We start from the raw sequence: 25,095 nt of genomic DNA on the forward strand, positions 1-25,095 counted from the left end.
AGATCGCGCTATGCGACTCCGTCAACACGAGGAAACGATGCGACTAGCTGACGCTCGTCTGCCTGCTTAACGCTTATTCTCTGCCTACGCACGCAACTGTTCTGAGAGAAAGAGAGAGCGCTATTCGATTGATATATGTACACTACTTGTGACTATACGAATATACGAATTTGAAGGGCAAAATACATTTCGCTAAATTCATTGAAATTAATTTTCCTATAAATTCTGGCCCCCACAAACCATGCTTTTGGACTTGGTAGGATTTATCTCTAGTCCATTTTCTTTAGCCAAGACTCTTATTTTTTAAGTTCAGCATTACAAATTGCTATACAGTTGTTTATTTCTATAGGCGGTCGACTTACATATATCGGCGTACATATGTACACCACACTCACACAAGTTATTTGTAGACGAAAAAGAGAAGGGGGCCCAAGAACGAGCCTTGCGGCACACCACGCGACATTCTTGATTCAGATTCTGCGGCCTGCACTCGATCAGATAAATGTGACCTAATGAGACTGGTTGCGGAGGTTGAAAAACTCCAAGTTACTTAGCATAAAACAGAGTATGTTGTGATTTACTGTGTCAAAAGCTTTGCTATGATCAAGCATGGTTAAAGTAGTGACATAGCTTTTAAAATTAACAAGAAAGAAAGCAAACTTCGGCAAGCCGAAGTTCATATACCCTTGCAGCTATTGCAAGAATCAAATACTTTTGAAAACATTAAAATTATGATTTACTTGCGTATACGTTGAAAAACATTGAAGCTATGATGATTTGCAGCTCAATTATTAGATAGTTATTTTATATATTTTTATTATTTCTATGGGAGCTATGTGATATAGTCGTCCGATTTTGATGAAATTAAAACCGTAATTCTGAAATAGTTACCCAATACTATATGTTGAAGAACTAAGAAAAAAATTAAAAAACAGCTAAGTTATAATTTTTTTTCATTTTTTTTTTTCCGATTGCTCCTAGGGAAGCTATATGATATAGTCGTCCGATTTTGATGAAATTTAAACCGTAATTCTGAAATAATTAACCAATACTATATGTCAAGGAACTAAGAAAAAAATTAAAAAACAGCAAGATATAATTTTTTTTTTATTTTTTTCCGATTGTTCCTATGGCAGCTATATGATATAGTCGTCCGATTTTGATGAAATTTAAACCGTAGTTCTGAAATAATTAACCATCACTATATGTCGAAGAACTAAAAAAAATGCAAAAACAGCAAAGTTATAATTTTTTTTTATTTTTTTTTCCGATTGTTCCTATGGGAGCTATATGCTATAGTCGTCCGATCCGGCTCGTTCCGACCTATATACTACCTGCAATAGAAAGACAACTTTTGGGAAAGTTTTATGCAGATAGCTTTAAAACTGAGAGACTAGTTTGCGTAGAAACGGACGGACAGACGGACGGACAGACAGACATGGCTAGATCGACTCTTCTTCTTCGATACCAACCAAATAAATACAAATAAACGCAATGGCAACTAAGGATATCGAAGAGCTTAAACACCAACGAGATGTTTGCATAAAAAGTATTAACCAAACTGATCGCCATTTAAAAGAAGCTAAATTATCTGTAAATCCGGTTGAGCTTGAGTGTCGATTAGAGATTCGAAATACGCACATTGAAAATGCTTCACTTTTGCAAAACCAAATAGAAGTGAAAGATACAAAAGATGTATACCGCGAAGAGTAATGACAAAGTCATTTCTGATTTCGATTTTAAATAAGTGCAAACAAAATCATATCGAGAAATCCGCTCAGCCAGCAAATCGCCCGCCTCAATGCCGCCTGCCAAGCGTTGCTCTCCCAACTTTTAGCGGAAAACACTTCGAATTTAAAATTTTTATAAGCCTTTTCGAAACTTTCGTTCCCAAAGACGACACCTTACACGATATTGAAAGATTCAATCATTTAATTTCTTGATTAGCCAGAGACGCTTTAAGGGCCTTTCAAGTCACCGCGGAAAATTATCCCAAAGCCAAAACGATAATGATTGTCTTATTTTTTTTTGACAACATATCGACACTTATTAATGTGCAAAAAATTTCCCAGCCTTCAGCTACCGCCTTGAGAACCCTCATCGACACGGTCACAGCCTTGTATGACTCCTTGCTGTCTATTGGGGATGATAGACGCATTACTAATGCTATTTTAATACATCTGGTCATGAGCAAGGTCGATGCAGGAACTAAAAGAAAATGGGAAGAACAGTTAGATTATACTTCGCTTTTACTTTGGAACGAATGTGAGGCGGCTCTCAACAGGCGATACCAACACATGGTAAGAGGCTTCTAAGCCCAAAACTGTTCAGCAGACCCAATCTAACCCTAAGAGGAATGGAAATAGGAGTTTTTCGTTTGTCGCTGCCAGGAACGACTCGGTTCAATGCGAGTATTGCAACTCAGCTGAACATTAGATTGTAAACTGCGCTTCCTTCGCAGCCCTAACAGTTCAGAAAAGATTCGATTTTGCTAAAAGAGCACCCTTATGCATTAAGGGTCACACGGTCAAAAAAAATGCAAATCAAACAGATGTAGAGTGTGCAATTCCTCACATCACACTTTGCTACACATATATTCCCCAAACACAAATCTCGCGTTGCCACCCCCTTCTCAGCCCATGTTCATGCTGAAGTCTCCATCCACGTCGCATGTTTTGCATGCGAATGCATCGGATCGAGTCATTCTTGCAACTGCGGTTGTGAACGTTCAAACAAAAAGTGGCGAGTTTATATTGGCTCGAACGTTTTCGACTCTGGTTCACAAATAAATTTTGTGACCGAGGAGCTCGCTCAGAGGCTCAAAATTACAAGAGAGGAAGTGTGCATGAATTTGCGGGGCATTGGTGGAACTGACCATCAGCCACAAAAAAAAATACACACGATTGTGAAGTCGCGAGTTGTCGTCCGGTTTTTGGATTATAAAAAATATTTCTGGTTATCATCTGGATCAAGCGGTGAACACCAGCGGGTGGAGGGTGCATGAAAATATTCAGTTTGTAGATCCATTCTTCTTCAAGCCCCAAAAAATATATATGTTCTTTGAGCTATATAAGTTCTTTGAACTTTTATCTATTGGCCAGATAAAGCAGGGACCTGAACTCTCTATCTTACAAAAGACAGTTCTCGGCTGGATAGTGTCAGGGAGATGTGCCTCTGAAAATAATGTAAAGGCTGAAAAAATTTTACATCTCAGCTGCCAGGAGGAAGCGTTGGAGTCAATTGACACAACACTGCAGAAATTTTGGTCTGTGCAGGACTTGCCGCCCAAGGCTAAGGTCCATACTCCTGAGCAACAACTCTGTCAACAACACTTTGAGAAAAATACTCAAATACTCGTTGGCTGTTCAAATCTGACCCAAATACCCTTAGTTCGCCATAAGAAGTTGCGAAACGTAGATTTTTGTCGCTAAAAAGGAAATTGTCAAACGACTCTTCGCTGAAGAAGATGTATCTTGAATTCATGGAGGAATATGTTTCAATGGGCCACATGTCCTTCACCAATGACAAAATCCCGAATACTCCGCACTATTTCATTCGGCACCAATGCGTTCTACGGCCACATAGTACTCTGCTTCGGTTTAGATTGCTTAAGTTTGCCCTTGCGGTCGACGTCAAGAAGATGTATCACCAAGTGATGGTGGACGAAGCTGACCGAAACTTCCAGCTCATAGTATGGAGACTCAGAAGGATCTCTTCTAAGTCCCTGAAAATCTTTAAGTTAAACACCGTTACATATGGAACTTCGCCAGCACAGTTTTTGGCGATTCGGTGTTTAAAGCGGCTAGGAGAGATCGCGCAAGCAACTCATCCAAAAGCCGCAAAAGTTATTCAGAATGATTTTTATGTTGACGATTTGATGACTGGCGTCGGATGCGTTGAGGACCTGCAAAGCCTTCGAGACGAAGATTCTCAGGTCTTGCAAGAGGCAGGCTTTGAATTGACAAAGTGGTTTTCAAACTGCACAGAGTTATCCGAATCTGATAGCGCTGTAATGCCACTTATGGCAGACTCAGACGTAACTAAGACCCTTGGCGTGGTTCTGTTACCGGTTAAAGATTACTTTCAATTTCGGTTGGATGACTCTTTCCTGGATCTTCGCGCGACAAAGCGAAATATTTTGTCGGTGACTGCTCGACTTTTCGACCCACTTGGCCTCTAGTGTCCCTTGGTCACAAAGGCAAAGATGTTGTTGCAGGAACTGTGGCTTCGAAAATTAGATTGGGACGAGTCGCTACCGATGCAGTCGCTTACATCGTGGGAGACGTTTAAAGCGACGCTTCTGCAGCTGCCTAAAATTAAGGTATCGCGAATCGTCAACACAGATCCTCAAGTCCCGATTCAAATACATGCTTTCGCTGACGCTTCCATGCGAGCGTATGGAGCGTGCATCTACGTTCGTACTCAAACTGCTGAAGGTTTGAAAGTGTCTTTATTAACCGCCAAATCGAAAGTAGCTCCCCTCAAGACGAAAACTCGCCTTCAGCTGTGTGCAGCTCACCTCTTAGCAGATCTCTATAATCGTGTCAGGCCATTGCTAAATTGTCCCATTGAGAATGTTTTCCTGTGGACAGACTCCGAGATCACTTGACACTGGATTAAAACCCATCCCTCGTCGTTGTCGGTTTTTGTTTCGAACCGGGTTGCAGAAATTTAGGAGTGGTCGGAGGAAGCAATTTGGAGACACGTTCCCACGAGGAGCTTACAACATCCATTTGGTTCGGTGGGCCTTCGTTCTTGCTAGACTCAGAAAATAATTGGCCTGTAAATAAACATTTCGAACTGCCGGCTGATTTAATGTCGATGGAGCTACGCAAATCGGCAATAGCTCTCGTAGTCTCGTGTGGGTTTTTCGTTTTATTCAAAGGTGCAGAAAGGTGTCGAAGCCCTTTGAAAAAAGTATTTCGCCAAGAGAACTGGATTTCGCTTTTGAGAAAATTGTCGAAGTTATCCAATTTCACGAATTCAGGGACGACATAAGTAAAATTCGGAAAAATAAACCGGTAGCAACGAATATTCAAAAGTTAAACCCTTTGCTTCAGGAAAATAAATTAGATTGGTGCTCCTCGACATTGCTACGAGTTGGGGGTCGGTTATTGAATGCTCCTATCCCGTACGAAGTCCAATTCCCGTTGTTGCTGTCTAAAAGGTCACAGTTCGTCAGATCCTATGTGTCATACCTACACGTTACGAACTGTCACGCTGGCCCACGAGCTCCCGTAACTCGTCTGCGCTACGAACAGTTCGGTCGTGCATGCGCTGCTTTCGCTGTAAGCCGCAACTCTTGACGCAAATTATGGGAAACTTGCCAGCAGATAGACTTCGAGCTCTCTGCCCGTTCAATATTTGTGGCATTGATTTTTGCCACATGAGAGAGTTCCGAGCCCGTCTGGAGGACCAGGGGGGCGGTATCGAAACATTCGCATAAAAAAAAAGGATGCGAGTTTGCGTTCATACCGCCCAGAGCACCGCACTTCGGCGGACTATGGGAGGCAGGTGTGAAGGCTGCAAAGCACCTGTTCCTTCGGACGGTAGGCCAAGACCTCTTGACCGCGGAGGAGCTCGGAACTCTGCTCACCAGCGCGGAGGCCGTGCTCAACTACAGGCCCCTCGTAGCTCTAAGCACCGACCCGAACGACGGCCAAGCCCTGACCCCCGGGCATCTGATCATCGGCGGCCTTCTTCTGACCCCAATAAAGCTTTTGTCCGTTCGCTCTTGCGAAGTCGCCCCGTCTCTCGCCACCGTAGCATAAATTAGGTTCTAAGAGAAATTATTGGAAAATTAAATTAAGTGATCAATCGAACGTCATCGTAACCACTCCCTTTCGTCGTCTTTCACAATCTAGCAGCTAACTGGCTACTTTCCGTCATCCATGAGCGATTTATAATGCTCTGAGACTCGTGTTGTGTTCTGATGCGTATTTTCTCAGTACATGTGTTTTTATTATTCTTCAAGTTGTAAAAATTGTCTTGTTAGCGTGATCGACGAAAGCAAAGTGAGCTGCGCTTCCGCGCTTACATTATATTTGGCTTAAGTTTACAGAATGTTATGCGTGGCGCAGTGTTCGTAAAATGTTAAATGCAACCGTGTGTGGTTGCTACATAATTTCAGTTACGTTAAATTCAAATTCAAAACTTATAATTATAACAATAGATCTCCTTCGACATTCTCCCCCCGTTAAAGAACCATTATTTAAGATTAAGCTGCGGGGAGGAGAGCGAGTTTATGAATCGGACGCCTCATAGTACCCTTTGAAGTTTTCAAATCGGCGACGCGCACTGCTCGGTCTCGTCCAGTGATAACATTGGTCACTCTTGCAAGGAGCCATTGTTGTGGAGGCATGTTATCCTCTTGAACAATGACAAGCTGGCCAACCTCCAAGTTTGGCTGCCTGATTGGCCACTTGGTTCGTTGCTGAAGACTGCGTATGTAGTCAGAATTGTTTCTTGAGGTAGGCAACCCTTTGCCGACGATCGAGATAGCGCATTCCTTTTGGATCCATGGCGTTAAAAAGTCTTTCGTCAGGTGCGGCTAGTAAGCTTGAACCAATTATCAGATGAGCTGGAGTGATTGCCTCGTCGTCATTCGGGTCATCAGATGCGGGAGCTATTGGCCTTGAGTTGAGAATAGCCTCCACTTCTATGAACACGGTCTGAAGCTCTTCTAGAGTTAAGTTAGCATTTGAAACCGTTTTTAATACCAAAGTCTTCGTTGATTTGACTGCGGCTTCCCAAATTCCACCGAAATGGGGTGACCTGGGGGGTATAAAACAGAATTCGAAGCCTTTACAACTACTGTATGAATAAAGAAAATTTAATGATACGTCGTTAAGCATTTAATCCTTGAATTCCTTTAACCTGGATGAGGCTCCGACAAAGTTGGTGCCGTTGTCGCAAAACAATTTTAGAGGGATGCCTCTCCGAGCGATAAAAAGGCGGACACTCAGCAAGAATGCAACCGAAGACAACTCAGTCACGAGATCTACGTGAATGGCCTTTGATGTAAAGCAAACAAAGATTGCGGCATAGGTTTTGTAGGGCGGCTTACCCCTAATCCTATAACTTGTGAAAAATGGGCCGCAGAAGTCTACGCCCGAAATCAAAAATGTTCGATTTTGCCTTAACCTATCGGCTGGTAAATCTCACATGATTTGCTTCATCAACTGGGGCTTATAATGAAAGCAATGGATACAGTTTCTAACAAGTTTTCGAAATACTGCTCGGGCGTTAATTATCCACAATTTATGACGCAAGATTGCTAGCAGTGCCTTAGGACCAGCATGATGATTTGAGTGATGTAGATATTCAATGTAAAGATACACAAACCTATTATGCTTTGGAAAAATGGCTGCAAACTTGGAGTCAAATGATAGTTCGGAATTGATAAGTCTTCCTCCTACCCTCATTATAACGATTCCTGATGTAGTCTGCTGTAAAAAAGGTGTAAGCGTTTGCAAACTTGGCTGCAGTGGCTTTCCTTTTTTTAACGCAAGAATTTCAGACGAATACACGTTCCTTTGAATGTGAGATATATGAAAATTTAATACTATTTTGTATTAACAACGCGAAAACTTGTGAACGCAGTAGTTCGAGACGATTTTAATTGCGAAACTTGTGAAAACTATGTCGAAAGCGCGACGAAAAGGAGTGGCTACGATGACGTTCGATGGATCACTAACAATTATATTTCAATAATTTCTCTTAGAACCTAAATTATGCTACGGTGGCGAGAGACGGGGCGAATTCGCAAGAGCGAACAGACGAAAGCTTTATTGGCTCCCGCTCTCGCCCTACAACTAGTGATTTAAATACAAGCGCTGAGTGCGCAGACACCGCCCCCTCTGAAGGGACGACGTCCTTCAGCCCAGAACGGGCAACAGGGCTAGTCGGTGGACAGCTCGCCGATATTCGCCGTCCTGCGTCCTGACGTCCGCCACGCGAACCTTGCTATCGGCGCCGGCGTGCACCGCTACCACTCGTCCGATCCCCCACTGCTGGGGCGGAAGATTGTCTTCTGCGACGACGACGAGCGCTCCCTCGACGAGGTTGGGCTCCCCCTGGTGCCACTTGGACCGCTGCTGGAGGCTGGAGATGTACTCCCGGGACCATCGCTGCCAAAACCTGTGCCTGAGAGACGAGACACCTCGCCATCGTCGCAAGCAGGTCAGGCTGATCTGGTCCGGGAGCGCCGCTGATGGTGGGGCCAGAAGAGGGCCGCCGATGAGCAGATGCCCGGGGGTCAGGGCCTCGCCGTCGTTCGGGTCGCTGCTTAGAGCGCCGAGGGGCCTGGAGTTGAGCACGGCCTCCACGCTGGTGAGCAGAGTTCCGAGCTCCTCCGCGGTCAAGAGGTCTTGGCCTACCGTCCGAAGGAACAGGTGCTTTGCAGACTTCACACCTGCCTCCCATAGTCCGCCGAAGTGCGGTGCTCTGGGCGGTATGAACGCAAACTCGCATCCTTTTTTTGATGCGAATGTTTCGATACCGCCCCCCTGCTCCTCCAGACGGGCTCGGAACTCTCTCATGTGGCGATCTGCGCCGACGAAATTGGTGGCGTTGTCGCACCACACCTTCTCCGGAACAAGAAAGCATCAGTGGTTAGGTCAGACACTAATTCTAAGTGGACCGCTTTGGACGCAAAACAGACGAACAAGGCCACGAACGACTTGTACGGTGGCTTACCACGGATACGATACGTTGTGCTGAAGGGACCACAAAAATCAACGCCACAAATATTGAACGGGCGGAGAGCTCGAAGTCTATCTGCTGCCAAGTTTCCCATAATTTGCGTCAAAAGTTGCGGCTTACAGCGAAAGCAGCGCATGCACGACCGAACTGTTCGTCGGCAGACTTCTTGAGCATTAACTAGCCAGATTTTCTCGCGCAGACGACTTACGAGAGTTCGTGGGCCAGCGTGACAGTTCGTAACGTGCAGGTATGACACATAGGATCTGACGAACTGTGACAGCAACAACGGGAACTTGGCTTCGTACGGGATAGGAGCATTCAATAACCGACCCCCAACTCGTAGCAATGTCGAGGAGCACTAATCTAATTTATTTTCCTGAAGAAAAGGGTTTAACTTTTGGATATTCGTTGCTACCGGTTTATTCTTCCGAACTTTACTTATGTCGTCCCTGAACTCGTGAAATTGGACAACTTCGACAATTTTATCAAAAGCGAAATCCAGTTCTCTTGGCGAAATACTTTTTTCAAAGGGCTTCGACACCTTTCTGCACCTTTGAATAAAACGAAAAACCCACACGAACACTCTCAGAAGCTTCAGGTGCGACGAAAAGGACTGACTACGATTGCTATTGCCAATTTGCGTAGCTCCATCGACATTACATCAGCCGGCAGTTCGAAATGTTTATTTACAGGCCAATTATTTTCTGAGTATAGCAAGAACGAAGGCCCACTGTACCAAATGGACGTTGTAAGCTCCTCTACGTCACATCCTCGGGACACTATATCTGCTGGGTTGACTTTCGTGGGAACGTGTCTCCAAATTGCTTTCTCCGACCACTCCTGAATTTCTGCAACCCGGTTCGAAACAAAAACCGACAACGACGAGGGATGGGTTTTAATCCAGTGTAAAGTGATCTCGGAGTCTGTCCACAGGAAAACATTCTCAATGGGAGAATTTAGCAATGGCCTGACACGATTATAGAGATCTGCTAAACGGTGAGCTGCACACAGCTCAAGGCGAGGCAAAGTTTTCGTCTTGAGGGGAGCTACTTTCGATTTGGCGGTCAATAAAGACACTTTCAAACCTTCAGCAGTTTGAGTCCGAACGTAGATGCACGCTCCATACGCTCGCATGGAAGCGTCAGCGAAACCATGTATTTGAATCGGGACTTGTGGATCTGTGTTGACGAATCGCGATACCTTAATTTTAGGCAGCTGCAGAAGCGACGCTTTAAACGTCTCCCACGACGTGAGCAACTGCATCGGTAGCGACTCGTCCCAATCGAATTTTCAAAGCCACAGTTCCTGCAACAACATCTTTGCCTTTGTGACCAAAGGACACAAGAGGCCAAGTGGGTCGAAAAGTCAAGCAGTCACCGACAAAATATTTCGTTTTTGTCGCGCGAAGATCCAGGAAAGAGTCATCCAATTGAAATTGAAAGTAATCTTTAACCGGTAACCAAACCACGCCAAGGGTCTTGGTTACGTCTGAGTCTGCCATAAGTGGCATTACAGCGCTATCAGATGCGGATAACTCTGGGCAGTTTGAAAACCACTTTGCCAATTCAAAGCCTGTCTCTTGCAAGACCTGAGAAACTTCGTCTCGAATGCTTTGCAGGTCCTCAACGCAATCGGCGCTAGTCAACAAATCGTCAACATAAAAATCATTCTGAATAACCTTTGCGGCTTTTGGATGAGTTGCTTGCGCCATCTCTCCTAGCCGCATTAAACACCGAATCGCCAAAAAGGGGGCTGGCGAAGTTCCATATGTAACGGTATTCAACTTAAAGATTTTCAGGGACTCAGAAGGATCTCGTCTCCATACTATGAGCTGGAAGTTACGATCAGCTTCGTCCACCATCACTTGGCGATACATCTTTTTAACGTCGGCCGCAAGGGCAAACTTATGCAATCTAAACCGAAGCAGAGTCGAGTACAGCTCCTCTTGAATAGTTGGGCCTACCATCAAGATGTCATTCAACGCTACCTGCGTAGAAGTACGGCTCGATGCATCGAAAACTACTCTCAACTTAGTTGAAGTACTTTGTGGCCGTAAAACGCATTGGTGCGGAATGAAATAGTGCGGAGTATTCGGAATTTTGTCATTGGTGGAGGACATGTGGCCCAGTGAAACATATTCCTCCATGAATTCAATATACATCTTCTTCAGCGAAGGGTCCTTTGACAATTTCCTTTCTAGCGACAAAAATCTACGTTTCGCAACTTCGTATGACGAACCAAGATTATTTGGGTCAGATTTATACGGCAAACGAACCGAAAATCTACCGGACGACAATCTTTGAGTATTTTTCTCAAAGTGTTGTTGACAGAGTTGTTGCTCAGGAGTATGGACTTTAGCCTTGGGCGGCAAGTCCTCCACAGACCAAAATTTCTGCAGGGTTGTGTCAATTGACTTTAACGCTTCCTCCTGGCAGCTGAGATGTACCATTTTTTCAGCGTTTTTATTATTTTCAGAGGCACATCTGCCTGACACTATCCAGCCGAGAACTGTCTTTTGTAGGATGGGGAATTCAGGCCCCTGCTTTATCTGGCAAATAGATAAAAGTTCAAAGAATGTTTCAGCGCCGATAAGCATATCTATTTTTTGGGGCTTGAAGAAGAATGGATCTGCCAACTGAATATTTTCAGGCACCCTCCACCCGCTGGTGTTCACCGCTTGATCCGGATGATAACTAGATATATTTTTCATAATCCAATAATCCAAAAATCGGACGACAATTGGCTGTTCCCTACTCGCGACTTCACAATCGTGTGTATTTTTTTTGTGGCTTGGGCATTAGTTCCACCAATGCCTCGCAAGCTCATGCACACGTCCTCTCTTGTAATTTTGAGCCTCTGAGCGAGCTCGTCGGTTACAAAGTTTATTTGTGAACCAGAGTCGAGCAACGCTCGAGCTAATACAAACTCGCCGCTTTTTGTTTGGACGCTCACAACAGCAGTTGCAAGAATGACTCGATCCGATGCATTCGCATGCAAAACTTGCGAAGTGGATGGAGACTCCTGCATGAGTGTGGTCTGAGAAGGAGGTGGCAACGCGAGATTTGTGTTTGGGGCATATATATGTAGCAAAGTGTGATGTGAGGTATTGCACACTCTACATCTGTTCGATTTGCATTTTTTGACAGTGTGACCCTTTCTTAGACAGTTAATGCATAAGGGTGCTCTTTTAGCGAAATCGAATCTTTGCTGAACTGTCAGGGCTGCGAAGGAAGCGCAGTTTCCAATCTGATGTTCAGCTGAGTTGCAATACATGCATTGAACAGAGTCGTTCCTGGCAGCGACAAACGAAACCCTCCTATTTCCATTCTTCTTAGGGTTAGATTGGGTCTGCTGAACAGTTTTGGGCTTGGAAGCCTCTTCTGCTACCATGTGTTGGTATCGCCTGTTGAGGGCCGCCTCACATTCGCTCCAAAGTGGAAGCGAAGTATAATCTAACTGTTCTTCCCATTTTCTTTTAGTTCCTGCATCGACCTTGCTCATTACCAGATGTATTAAAATGGCATTAGTAATGCGTCTATCATCCCCAATAGACAGCAAGGAGTCATAGAAGGCTGTGACCGTGTCGATGAGGGTTCTCAAAGCTGTAGCAGAAGGCTGGGAAATTTTTTTGCAAATTAAAAAGTGTCGATATGTTGTTAAAAAAAATAAGACAATCATTAACGTACACCAGCTTCAGGCTCGCAAGGGCCTTGGGATAATTTTCCGCAGTGACTTGAAAGGCCCTAACTGTTCCTTAAGCGTTTCCAGCTAAACACGAAATTAAATGATTGAATTTTTCAATATCGTGTAAAGTGTCATCTTTGTCAACGAAAGATTCGAAATTTTTAAATTTGGAGTGTTTTCCGCTAAAAGTTGGGAGAGCAGCGCTCGGCAGACGGCATTGAGGCGGGCGATTTGCTGGCTCGATATGATTTTGTTTGCACTTATTTAAAATCGAAATCAGCAATGACTTTGTCATTACGGCCCTCTCTTCCAACTCTTCGCGGTATACATCTTTTGTATCTTTTACTTCTATTTGGTTTTGCAAACGTGAAGCATTTTCAATGTGCGTATTTAGAAACTCTAATCGACACTCAAGCTCGACCGGATTTATAGATAATTTAATACTCGGTTAATACTTTTCATGCAAACATCTCGTTGGTGTTTAAGCTCTTCGATATCCTTAGTTGCCATTGCGTTTATTTGTATTTATTTGGTTGGTATCGAAGAGGTGTTAAATATTTATTTTTATTAAATTATTCATTTGTTAAATAATAAAATAAAAAATCAACGAGTAATATACCGATCGCACACGGTGTAAGGGAGCTAAGTGCCGAGAGAATTACAGCGAAAAATCTAAATAGGGTTTTTATATTTTTTATATAAACCCTGCGACAGTATATGCCGCACGCACGCACTGTAGGGGAGCTACCGCTCAAGCTCAAGCGTACCGAAAAAACGAACAAACGTTTAGGCAGACCGAAAATTGCACTGCTGCACCGATCGAGAACGAAGACGACAAAAGACAACTCGAAATAGCGGCAGCGGTTCCGGTGTGCGTGTGTATGTGTACGCGGCTAGCGGCTCTTCCTATGCAGATGCTAATGGAGAATGATACACTGACCGATAACTAAGGGCAACGAATATATAAGCCTGACGCCAAAATGCGCGCAAAATTATGAAAAGCGCGGAAAAATTGGAAAAGCGCGGGAAAATTCTGAAAAGCGCGGGAAAGGTTCGGACAAACTGCGGCGAAAGTTATTGCCGCTAATTTTCTGAGAGCTACACTTTTCACAATTTGCACTTTTTTCCAGCTATTTTTATTTATACCCTAAATTGGTGCTCACTACGACGAAAGTTGGGGGAATTAAGTTCGCACTAATTGGGTCGACGACGAGTATTGTATTGCTTGTTTTTTGGCCAAAGCGATTCACATATAATTCGAAATATATTATGTTTATTGTAGAATTTTGGTTGTTAGTACATGCAAATTTTTATTTCTTGGTTAGAATGCTCACTATCTACCGATTTTTACACGAATGCAAAAAGTTGAAAGATGGGCCAAAACACAGTTGACAAATCGCCACAGATTAACTTTCAACTTTTGGCACTCTATACCTGGATGGCCGACTTGATAATTGCAACTTCCTTTTTGACTTCCATTTGGCGGCAGCAGCAAATTGAGCAATTAAATTTGCCGAAACGTCAGGCGTTACTTCAAGAACGGCAGAAAATTTCCAGCGACGAAATTATTGAATTTAATTTATTGGCCGAACCGACACGAATAAATTGGTTTTTGTTGGTATTGTTTATAGTTTTTCACCGAAAAAATATTAAAACTCGCGAACTCTACTGCTGATCACGTCGGGGTCACCATGAAAATTTAATACTATTTTGTATTAACAACGCGAAAACTTGTGAACGCAGTAGTTCGAGACGATTTTAATTGCGAAACTTGTGAAAACTATGTCGAAAGCGCGACGAAAAGGAGTGGCTACGATGACGTTCGATGGATCACTAACAATTATATTTCAATAATTTCTCTTAGAACCTAACTTATGCTACGGTGGCGAGAGACGGGGCGAATTCGCAAGAGCGAACAGAAGAAAGCTTTATTGGCTCCCGCTCTCGCCCTACAACTAGTGATTTAAATACAAGCGCTGAGTGCGCAAACAATATAATTTTCCAAAATGTGTGTTCCATTTCGCGCGCAGGAATGTGTGAGACGTCCTTTCCTCTTAAGTGTTTAGCTGCTGGAACGTTGTTGATAGCTCGGTAGACATAAGCGAGAATCCGAACTATTTTTATGTATGATGAACTGTTGTCGATAATGGAGTCTAAAATGGACTCTTCGGCACTGGCGCATTGCAGTACAACCCGATTTCGCACTTCTATCGGTTCTGGAAGAGCTCCACTAAGAACAGGCCATTTTTCTTTTGGTTCTCTCAAGAACGCTGGTCCAGTATACCACATATTGGTCCAAAGATCCTCGGCTCGACATCCTCGTGATATGATATCTGCCGGGATTTTTGCGGAAGGGACGTGTTTCCAGATAATGTCGTCGTTGTTCTCTTGTAGCTCAGAAATTCGGTTAGCTACGAAACATTGTAATTGTGAAGAATGCATTGTCATCCAACGAAGGACAATAGTTGAATCCGTCCAGAAGTATACACTTGAGAGATAAGGTTTTAGCAATCCTGCAATTTTTCGCCACGTTCTGCTCAATTGTAACGCAGCGCATAGCTCCAGCTTGGGCAACGACTGTGCGCGGATTGGTGCAACCTTAGACTTGGCCATCAGAAGATTGATCCCAATTTTCGTTTCGTTCTGGACACGAATGTATAAACAGCAACCGTACGCCCGCTCGGACGCGTCCGCAAAACCGTGGATTTCACACGTTTCGGATTTTGCAGTGAGAACATAACGCGGTACAGTAAGATTTTCTAACACACGAAGATCATCGGTGATTTCGGTCCACATGGCGAGTTGTTTTTCGTTGATGCATGTATCCCATGGAAGCCTTTTCAGTGTGAGATCTTGAAGAAATATTTGAGCACGTATTATAATAGGACTTATAAGCCCTAATATGTCGAAAATTCGAGCAATCGCTGATAGCACCGACCTCCTAGTAACTGGAGCATCGAGTACAACCTTAGGATGGAACACAAACACATCGGCGTTTGGCTTCCATGCTACTCCAAGGGTCTTTGTGAATTCCTGATCATTGAGTTCTATGAATATTTCATCTTGAGATCTTTCGACTATGTCCTTTGAATTGCTGCTAAGCTTTGCGAGTTGTAATCCAGCCCTACCTAATATTTTGGTGAGCTGTTCCTTTATTTCCATTAATTCGGCTAAGGTATCTGCGCCAATTAATACATCGTCCACATAAAAATCGCTATGCAGCACCGACGCACCGAGTGGGCAGTCCTTTCCATTGATTTCTGCGCTGTAACGTAAAGCTCGTATGGCTAGGAACGAAGCAGCTGACATACCGTACGTTACGGTATTTAACTTGTAAGTTTGTATTTTGTTAGTTGAATCTCTCCGCCAGAGAATTAGTTGAAAATTTGTATCTTCTTCGTGAACAGAAAACTGCCTTTACATTTTAACAATGTCTCCTGTTAGTTCGAATTTATTAAAACGGAACTTTAAAAGTGTTATGATGAGGTCTGCTTGTATTGTGGGACCTACCAAAAGAATATCGTTGAGCGACTTTCCAGAGGTGGTTTTGGCAGATGCGTCAAAAACCACGCGCAGTTTTGTTGACATGCTCTCCGGCCGTATGACGCAGTGATGCAGTATGTAAAAGTGTGGCTTAGCACGATCCACGCTTTCAGTTTGTGACATATGTCGAATATCGTTGAGCGACTTTCCATGGGTGGTTTTGGCAGATGCGTCAAAAACCACGCGCAGTTTTGTTGACATGCTCTCCGGCCGTATGACGCAGTGATGCAGTATGTAAAAGTGTGGCTTAGCACGATCCACGCTTTCAGTTTGTGACATATGTCCGAGATATTCTTCCATAAAATTTACATATGACTGTTTTAGTTGGGGATTTTTGTTGAGTCTCCTTTCCAACAACAAGAATCTTTTAAGAGCCTGATTGAATGAATTTCCTAGTTTATCAGGGGTTTCCTTGAATGGAAGTTGACTTGTATTCGACCCTCCTCTTGAATTGAGACTGTTTGTAAAAAGTATTCCTCGCATTGTTTTTCTTGTTCAGTGAGAATGCCTTTGCCTATTTTACACTCTTCGATTTCCCAAAATTGGTTTACGAGTTTGTAGAGTGAGGCCTTTTTTTGAATGACATTACATAATTGATTTTGTGTAGGTTTTCCTACCGCTATGTTGCCACCTACAATCCACCCAAACGCTGTGTTTACTAAACTTGGTAAGTTTTCTCCTAGACTAATCTTTCCTTCTCGAATCGCTTCAAAGAAACCTTCCGTATTGATAAGATCGATTTTTGCGAAACATGAAATTGAGGGTCTGCTAAGATTAAGCCTTCTGGTAATTTCCAGTTTAGAACATAAACTGATTCTTCAGGCTGTTTTGCACAAATAGTTTTAATTGTTGAGAACGTTGAAGACCATTCAAACGGACAGGTACGCGATTTTATAGTTGCGACCACGGTATAATTAATCCTTTGTCTGACTTCAGCAATTCCACTAACTTCTTGTTGTACATGAAACCTGTCTAGTTGAAGACGCTTTGATGTTTCCTCGGTTATGAAATTAACTTCGGAACAGGAGTCTAATAAAGCGCGAACTGTATGGAATTGCCCGAATTTGTCCCTGATTAGAACGACTGCTGTCGGAATAATGCCCCTTTTTACAGTGCAAGCTATTAGGGTGACATTATTGTGTGGCCTTGGATCGTGTCTTGCTAAATTTTGAAGATTTGCTTGATTCGTGACTTGCCTCTCGATATGATTTATGTTTGATGCTGATATACGCTCTGGTTGGAATTGGTGAAGTAGTGTATGATGTAAATTGCGACAGATTTTGCATCTAGATTTAGATCGGCAGTCCTTGATCTGATGAGAATTTCGAAGACAATCAAAGCAAACGCCTGCTTTCTTGGCCAACTCTTGTCGTTGTTGAATTGCTAAGTCTGCAAATGCTTTGCAGCTACTGATGAAATGTGCGCTTGAATTACAATAAAAACAATCAACGTTTGTGGCCACGAATGAATTTTGAGATATATGTGTTTTAGGCTTGTGTTTTTGATCCCTTTGCTCGGACTTCCTAACGTCACCATTTTGACTTTCGAGAACCTGGCATCTACGATTTAAAGCCTTGCAGCATTCATCCCAAGACGGTAATTGCTCGAGTGTCTGTTGTTCGTTGTATTTAGCCTTTGTTTGGCTGTCAACCTTTGATAAAATAACATGAATGAATTTTGAGATATATGTGTTTTAGTGAAGTGATGAACCGCTTAAACTGAGAGTATTTGCCATCAAAGCTGGGAAGCTTCTGCTTTGGCAACCTGGTATTGTGAGATCCAGCCAACGTTGTTTTAAAGACGCTTTGATCTGCATGGCCTTGACGTTGTCTTGACTGGATAAGTGATATGATGCTAACTCTAGCTGCTATGAAACGTTCATCTATTTCTGCCCGATTTTTATCAGTAGACCTTAGAGATTCAATTTGAGTTTGAATCTGACACAACTGTCGATAGTGCGATTCTAGAATTTGCAGCCTACACTCGAGAACTGGAATTTCTTCATTAGCTCCATTAGCTATGACTTTGCCATGTATGTTTTCTATATGGCGTTCGATGGTGCTTCTTTGCGATCTAAGATGTGTTAGTTTTGCCTCGCCGGCAGCTAAATTCCTTTTCCTTTTCTTTCCCCATGCCTAATATTGCCGTAACCGACGCAGAACGTGTGTGTTATAATGATAAGCTCAGTAACGTCGAGTATACAGGATTTTCTTTAACATAATCGAGAATGTATACTTGCGATTTGATGTTTACAAATGCGTATGCGTGAGATGATGTGTGTGGTGTTGAATTCCACGTGTAGCCTTTGTCATTGGGGTGAAATGATGATATTTACTCCATAAGCTACAGGGTCAATGATAAATTTATAGATGATTTGCGATGATTGCGTTCCTCAGCTGGCGCAGCCGTTGATGCTCTCCTGTTGTCCGAATGTTCTCGGCCTCGTTGGATTTGTGGTTAGGATGAGCCCTCTATATGTTTCCGTGATAATGTCGATGAATGTACCACCTTTGATATGGTGCGAGTACTCCACTCGAGCTAGAAGATTGTTTAGCTTCTCCGCTTGTGGCCAATTGGTTTGACCAAAGTTCCCACGCTGGGTTTCAGGTTAGGGTCAGTGTATGTGTCCGTGTTGATGTCGATGAATGTACCACCGTTGTGTTGGTGCGAGTACTCCACTCGAGCTGAAAGCTTCTTTGGCTTATGCACATACAACTGCCACCATAACCTGCACGTGATTAATAATCAGAGACTCATGCAAACAAATGACGCTCGAATGACGAAAATGAACGAATACTTCTCCTTATTCCTAGTCCTGTCACGGTCGCCATTAATGTAGCAGCTAACTAGCTACTTTCCGTCATCCATGAGCGATTGATAATGCTCTGAGTCTCGTGTTGTGTTCTGATGCGTATTTTCTCAATACATGTGTTTTTCTTAATCTTGTTAGCGTGATCGACGAAAGCAAAGTGAGCTGCGCTTCCGCGCTTACATTAAATTTGGCTTAAGTTTACAGAATATTATGCGTGGCGCAGTGTTGGTAAAATGTTCAATGCAACCGTGTGTGGTTGCTACATAATTTCAGTTACGTTAAATTCAAATTCAAAACTTATAATTAAAACAATAGATCTCCTCCGATAGGTAGTATATAAGTCGGAACGAGCCGGATCGGACGACTATAGCATATAGCTCCCATAGGAACAATCGGAAAAATAAATAAAAATAAATTATAACTTTGTTGTTTTTTAATTTTTTTCTTAATTCTTTGACATATAGTATTGGTTAATTATTTCAGAATTACGGATTAAATTTCATCAAAATCGGACGACTATATCATATAGCTCCCCTAGGAACAATCGGAAAAAAAATGAAAAAAAAAAATTATAACTTAGCTGTTTTTTAATTTTTTTCTTAGTCCTTCGACATATAGTATTGGGTAACTATTTCAGAATTACGGTTTTAACTTCATCAAAATCGGACGACTATATCACATAGCTCTCATAGAAATAATAAAAATATACAAAATATCTATCTAATAATTGAGCTGCAAATCATCATAGCTTCAATGTTTTTCAACGTATACGCAAGTAAATCATAATTTTAATGTTTTCAAAAGTATTTAATTCTTGCAATAGCTGCAAGGGTATATGAACTTGCCGAAGTTTGCTTTCTTTCTTGTTTTTCTCTGAGTTACACCACAAGCCGTAAATAAACACTTCACAAGTCTCTAAATGTTTCACCAATTCCCAAACATACATATTCGACTGAGGAGGCGCCGTCCAAGGATGCAATAGGCCATGGATGGCCAAGGATGGGGAGTTGCAATTTATATATATAAAAGACTGAACACAAAGTTTTGTTTGTAGCCAACAGGATGGCTGCGCTTTTGAGTACATATTCCTTCAAATTACAAGAGCTTAAATTCCATCAAAAATCCTAATTGGCTGTCTGTACAGACCAAATAAGACTGTTCTTTAATCTAATGAAATCGATATATTCGGAAACTAAAGTCTTGAACATACCATACTAGCAGACGATTTAAAAAGCAACATGTTAATCGAGCATCACTTCTCGGATAACATGGCAGCGCCAGGACTGCAACTAGTTAACTCCAGACACGTGACCCACTCTTCAAGTACCACTAAAACATTATTGGACGAATTTTTTGTTGATGACAACAAGATCCTTCGTTTTGAACAAATTTCAGTTCCGGTATTCTCAAAACATGACCTCCAGTATAATAACCTTTCCATGGTATCAGGGACTTTAATAACATTGATATGACCAAACTATCAACTGAGTTTTATTCGTATTATTGGAAATCAATCTATTCCATGTCCACGGTCGACTCTCAGCTCGACAAATTCCAATCCAGTGTTGTCAAATTTATAAAAAATTAGTTCCCCTACATAAGCATAACCAGCAATCTTGGTTTGACGAAAGGTCTAAAAATATCATCAAGTTGAGTAGCCTTGCATACAAAAAGTGGAAGCAATATAGGACAAATTAATTACATGAAAAATTCCGCAAAAAACGTACGATATGGAAATAACATACGATATACAGTAAGTCAAGCCAAAAAACTCCGCCTCGCCGTCATTAGTAGGATTAAATCAATTAAGGTGACTCTGAAATTGCTGATTTACTTGCCAAGTTACCAAACTACCTATAATTCGGATTCTTGTCTAATTTCAGTTTACTCTTACAATTCAAATAATTAAATAATAACAGAAAGTTCTCTTCTAAAGGATTTGGAGACCTCAAAACCAATATACTTTCCAGAACCGGACGGACTTTGTGGGTGCGTGCTTAAGTTTTGTACCTCAACTATTTATAAACCTATTCGTAAACTGTATCTGGAAAGATTCTTCTATTATTCCACTCCATAAAAAGGGAGGAAAGTCGGATGTTCAAAATTATAGAAATATTTCTAAATTATCTGCATTGAGCGCATTATTACTTCTCATTTGCAACAATTGTGTTCCTCACTAATAAATTTGCTAAGCGAAGGTCTACTATAACGAATCTACTTGAACTGACATCTTTTACATTTAAAGGATGTAATAATAAGATGCAGAATATATACGATTTAAGTAAGGCTTTTGATTCTGTTAACCATTCTCTTCTTTTAAAATTATATCATCTCGGGTTTTCGAATAATGTTTTAACTTGGATTTAAAGTTATTTGAATGGACGAACTCAGAGGGTTAACGTAATATCTTGAGTGCTTCAGTGTAGTCATTTGGGCCCATTGCTATTTACATTAAGCATCAGTGATCTTTCTTCTGTCATAAAACATTTTCAAGTAGCAATGTATGCCGATGATGTTAAACTGTGTTTGTTCTATAAAAATTTGCATTCGGGTTTCGGCTTACAGTATTACATTGATTGTTTTCAGAGATGGTGAAAATCTAACCTCTTAAACCTGAATTGCATTAAATGTAACTTAATGTTTTGATAGCCGCCTTCACTTATAAGCTATTCTCTTCTTAATATGCCACTGAGAATTTGGTTTCCTCGCGAACTCGGGCGCACTATGCTTATAGGGCCCAAGCTCGTGCTTGGTTTTGTTGGGCCACTTGTTTGTACTGTTTATAGTTCATCAACGTTCAACAATTTATCAGGAAACAAGTCAGTAACAGCCAGGTTACACTGCCAACGCTTATTGATTTAAGCAAAGCGTTCGATACAGTTGACCACGCAATTCTTTGCAGTAAATTGAAGAACTTATTAAATATTTCCGACACCCCTATTAAATTATTTTGAGTAGAAACGGCAAGGCGGCTAGATATACTCTCCTTATGATGCTGATCAAGAAAATATATACTTATCTCCTTAACTGCGTTTGAAACTTAAAATTCGCCGCCGAAACTAAATTTCGCCGCCAATAAAATGAATACTTATGCATCTCATTCTCTCGAACCTCCGCCCGAGGCTCGAATTCAAATTCAATTTTAAACTTTTAGTTCTGTCCCATTATGAATTGCATGCTGCACTGCACGCTCTCAGTGTTAAGAGCTGATGGAAGACTAAGAACTAGGGTGGGAAATCAAGTTGAACTTAGAACATAGATCTTAGCAGGCAGAGAATGGGCAGAGGTTTCTGCAGAGCAAATGGTGCCTTTATGTTTCTTAGGCTTGGTACTCAGGCTACCAAAACTGACCCCAAAACAAAAAACTTCATATAAAAAAAACGGCACAAAATATTTTGGTGGCAAATTTTTGTTGTGGTATCAGCAATCAGCTAAGACCAAGAGTCAGAACTGTGTGCTTTGGTTTTTTTCAATAGCCAACTCATACAAGGATGGCTTATGATCATTGTGTTGAGGTACCCTTTTATTGTAACCAGCTTTGCAGTAATAAGATTGTTGTTTCAAACCAAAACTTCTGATACCAAACGAAAACACCTCTTGACGGTGTAAAATTAACGTGACGATCGCACCTTCAAATCCAAAAACTTCGATATTACATTTTGTGACGACTGAGAAAAAAATTTATTTGGCTCCAGCTAATTTCCAGGCAAAAATTTTGGTCTTAAATGGCTATAAGAAATAAAATTTTTATCGGGAAAAAATCTTTGAACAATCAATAAAAAATATATTTACGAAGCTCGAGTTACAGTTTGAGACTAATCAGTTTATCCGTTTTCGAGAAAAGTTGGGCACCTATTTTGAAAACACTATTTTACGTAAAACGCGTTCAATGTTTGTACTTGTACTTGTAAGCTCTCTGAAACGCCTTTTAAAATTTGAGTGTAATTTTGAAAATATTCACTGAACAATGAGAAATAAAATAAAAAAAATTTATTTGTCAAGAGCCTGCATTTTTACTAAATATTTATGTGCCTATAACATCGAACAGTTTTGAAAGCTCCACAGTTCCCATTTTTACGTTTATGGTAACCTTTCTTGATTTTGTTGTTTGGGCTTTTTTAATTGGCTAGTGCATTGATTGTGGGACATATTTGTAATATAAATAGGTTGAGTTGACAATCTTAGCTTAGAATTTATTTATTTATTTAGGGTAGTCAAAAAAAAACCTTAATATTCTGATCTTCTACACCTTAGAAATAACTTCTTTTTTTTCAGTGCTCAAAACAACACAATTTTGAAAACGTTGACCTTATTCAAAATTGCTTTGACAGTGACCACGGCGTGGAACTGCTTAAACGGAATGGAGAAGCCACTCACGCACTGAGACCTTCTGTAACTTTTATCCCAACAATCACTATTGATGGCTCCCAAGGTAGACAAGCGTCTATTTTAAAAGACCTGTTTTCTGAAGTTTGCAAGGCAGCTGGAGAATCAGAGGAAGCCAAAAATGTATGCAGAAACCATAAATCTAACTAATTAAACTTTAACTGTCCATACGCATCAAGATTGTAAAATAATTTCTGTACCTATACATTTGACACGTGTAACAAAATCTATAAGTTTAAGGTTTTTTTATTTACGGTATTTTCTATTAGTAAAACAAAGTATTCGGACATGTTGAAACGCCAGAGAACATAAAGGGATTAAGCCATTACCCAACAATATATGTTCTTCAGAAAAAATGTGAAGTCATTAAATAAATAACTAAATGGATTCAGATAATAGACCAAAATTCAACCTTATTATCAATCAATAAACAGTTTAAGTAACATTTTTGTTGATATTATTTTGTTTAAAACCCATTTATCCGTCGGTAAATCCAACTAACAGCCGCTAACAGCGTGTTTTCATTTACCTTATAAAATATACAGTTAACATATTTATTATTATAATCGAAAATATTAAAAAAGCATTTCCGGATAAGTGATATTAGTTTTACTCTTAATATTTAATTAATTTAATCAGTCGCACAGTTAATTTAGACGCTTATAGTGTAGGCAATATAATTTCATCGTCACAAAGCGGACCGGACTTATTTTTATTCGCAGTGGAAGAAAGTCCTAATCATTTGGAAATAATTGTCCATGAGCTTCTGCCCATTCTTGCAAAGGAGAGACCTGGTCTCAAGAATTCTAAGAGCCTTCCATTAAATCGAAAAGTTTTGACAGATCTACAGTTCCCATCTTGACGTTTATGGTTTGATTTTGCTGTGCGTTTTTTTTTAATTGGCCAGGGCATTGCTAGTGATTCATATTTGTAAAAAAAAAAGTTTGATTTAATTATACCGAAAAGTTATCAATTCGAACTTCTGCGAATCCTTGCAAAACAGAGACCTGGTCTCATACCAATGCTCAAAGTCTGCCATGGAAAATTGATGTATATTACGTTTTGTATCTGTCTCTTAAACCTGGTTTGACCCAAGTCTATATGAAGTTTTATACCGTGGCCTCAAAAGAAATCGATGAGCGGATTCGGTAACGAGGTGGCGGAGATGCGGCCAACAAAAGGCAACGCTTAGCCGAGAATACCGCTAAGGATGCACCGATGAGCAAGCGGCAACGCGCTCCCGAGGAGGCAGATCCCCCACGGAAATTAGCGAAGAAGCCCGCTCAGAAGGCGAAGGTCAGTGAAGTGACCAAACGACGTTGATCGTGACCCTCATCGACCGGAGCGATTAGAGAGGGAAGAAGACGGAAGCGCGGCGAAAGACGGTGCACGCGCGACTGCTTGAAAACTTCTTCGCGCGGATGGGGAAGATAGCAGCGCCCCCACGCAAACATTCGATGGTGCAGAGTGGCTGAACGTGGTAAAAATCTTTAAATGTAACGACGACCCGACCTTGAAGTGGCAGACGCAAACGGTCCGCCAGATGGAAGCTTTGTGAGAGGGGGCCAAGCAGGAGGTCGTCGACAGGGAGCTGATTCAGCCCAAACCGATGGCGAATGTGGTCTTCGCCATCGCAATCCAGGGAGACCGGGCGCTGAAGCTGCTTCAAAGGCAGAACCCGGAAATCCCAACGGCAGACTGAAAGGTCCTGCACATTGCGAGCCCACGACCCAACAAGGATGGTCAGAGTGCAGTCCTCCAAATCAGCAAGGATGCAGAGAATGGGTAGTGTCTACGTGCGTAACACCACGGCAGACGAGGAGGAGAAGGACCAGGGCATTGCTAGTGTGATGGAGGCCACCCAAGACTCGAAGCTGGAAGATTCGGATAAGAAGGAGGATAGGGACCTGACAGAGATAGTCAACTCGTTGTGCGGAGGTGAGCCAGGTATCCATGACACTTAAGGT

General features: G+C 41.7%; 2 protein-coding genes across 6 annotated transcripts in view; one reads left to right on the plus strand and one right to left on the minus strand.

The window, feature by feature from the left end:
* Positions 1 to 23,573, plus strand: part of LOC128263693 (gamma-interferon-inducible lysosomal thiol reductase) — a 284,704-nt gene extending 261,131 nt beyond the window's left edge. For all 5 annotated transcript variants that reach the window (XM_052998788.1, XM_052998785.1, XM_052998787.1 and 2 more), the window contains one exon: positions 23,018 to 23,573. In XM_052998788.1, the coding sequence (XP_052854748.1) occupies positions 23,018 to 23,278 (261 nt within the window). In that variant the 3' untranslated portion in view covers positions 23,279 to 23,573. The remainder of the gene's footprint in view (positions 1 to 23,017) is intronic.
* Positions 169 to 25,095, minus strand: part of LOC128263695 (uncharacterized) — a 58,306-nt gene continuing 33,379 nt past the window's right edge. The window contains exon 2 of the mRNA XM_052998794.1: positions 169 to 225. Coding sequence (XP_052854754.1) covers positions 217 to 225 — 9 coding nt within the window. The 3' untranslated portion in view covers positions 169 to 216. The remainder of the gene's footprint in view (positions 226 to 25,095) is intronic.

The sequence above is a fragment of the Drosophila gunungcola genome, unplaced genomic scaffold, assembly GCF_025200985.1.
Source record: "Drosophila gunungcola strain Sukarami unplaced genomic scaffold, Dgunungcola_SK_2 000016F, whole genome shotgun sequence".
Taxonomy (NCBI): domain Eukaryota; kingdom Metazoa; phylum Arthropoda; class Insecta; order Diptera; family Drosophilidae; genus Drosophila; species Drosophila gunungcola.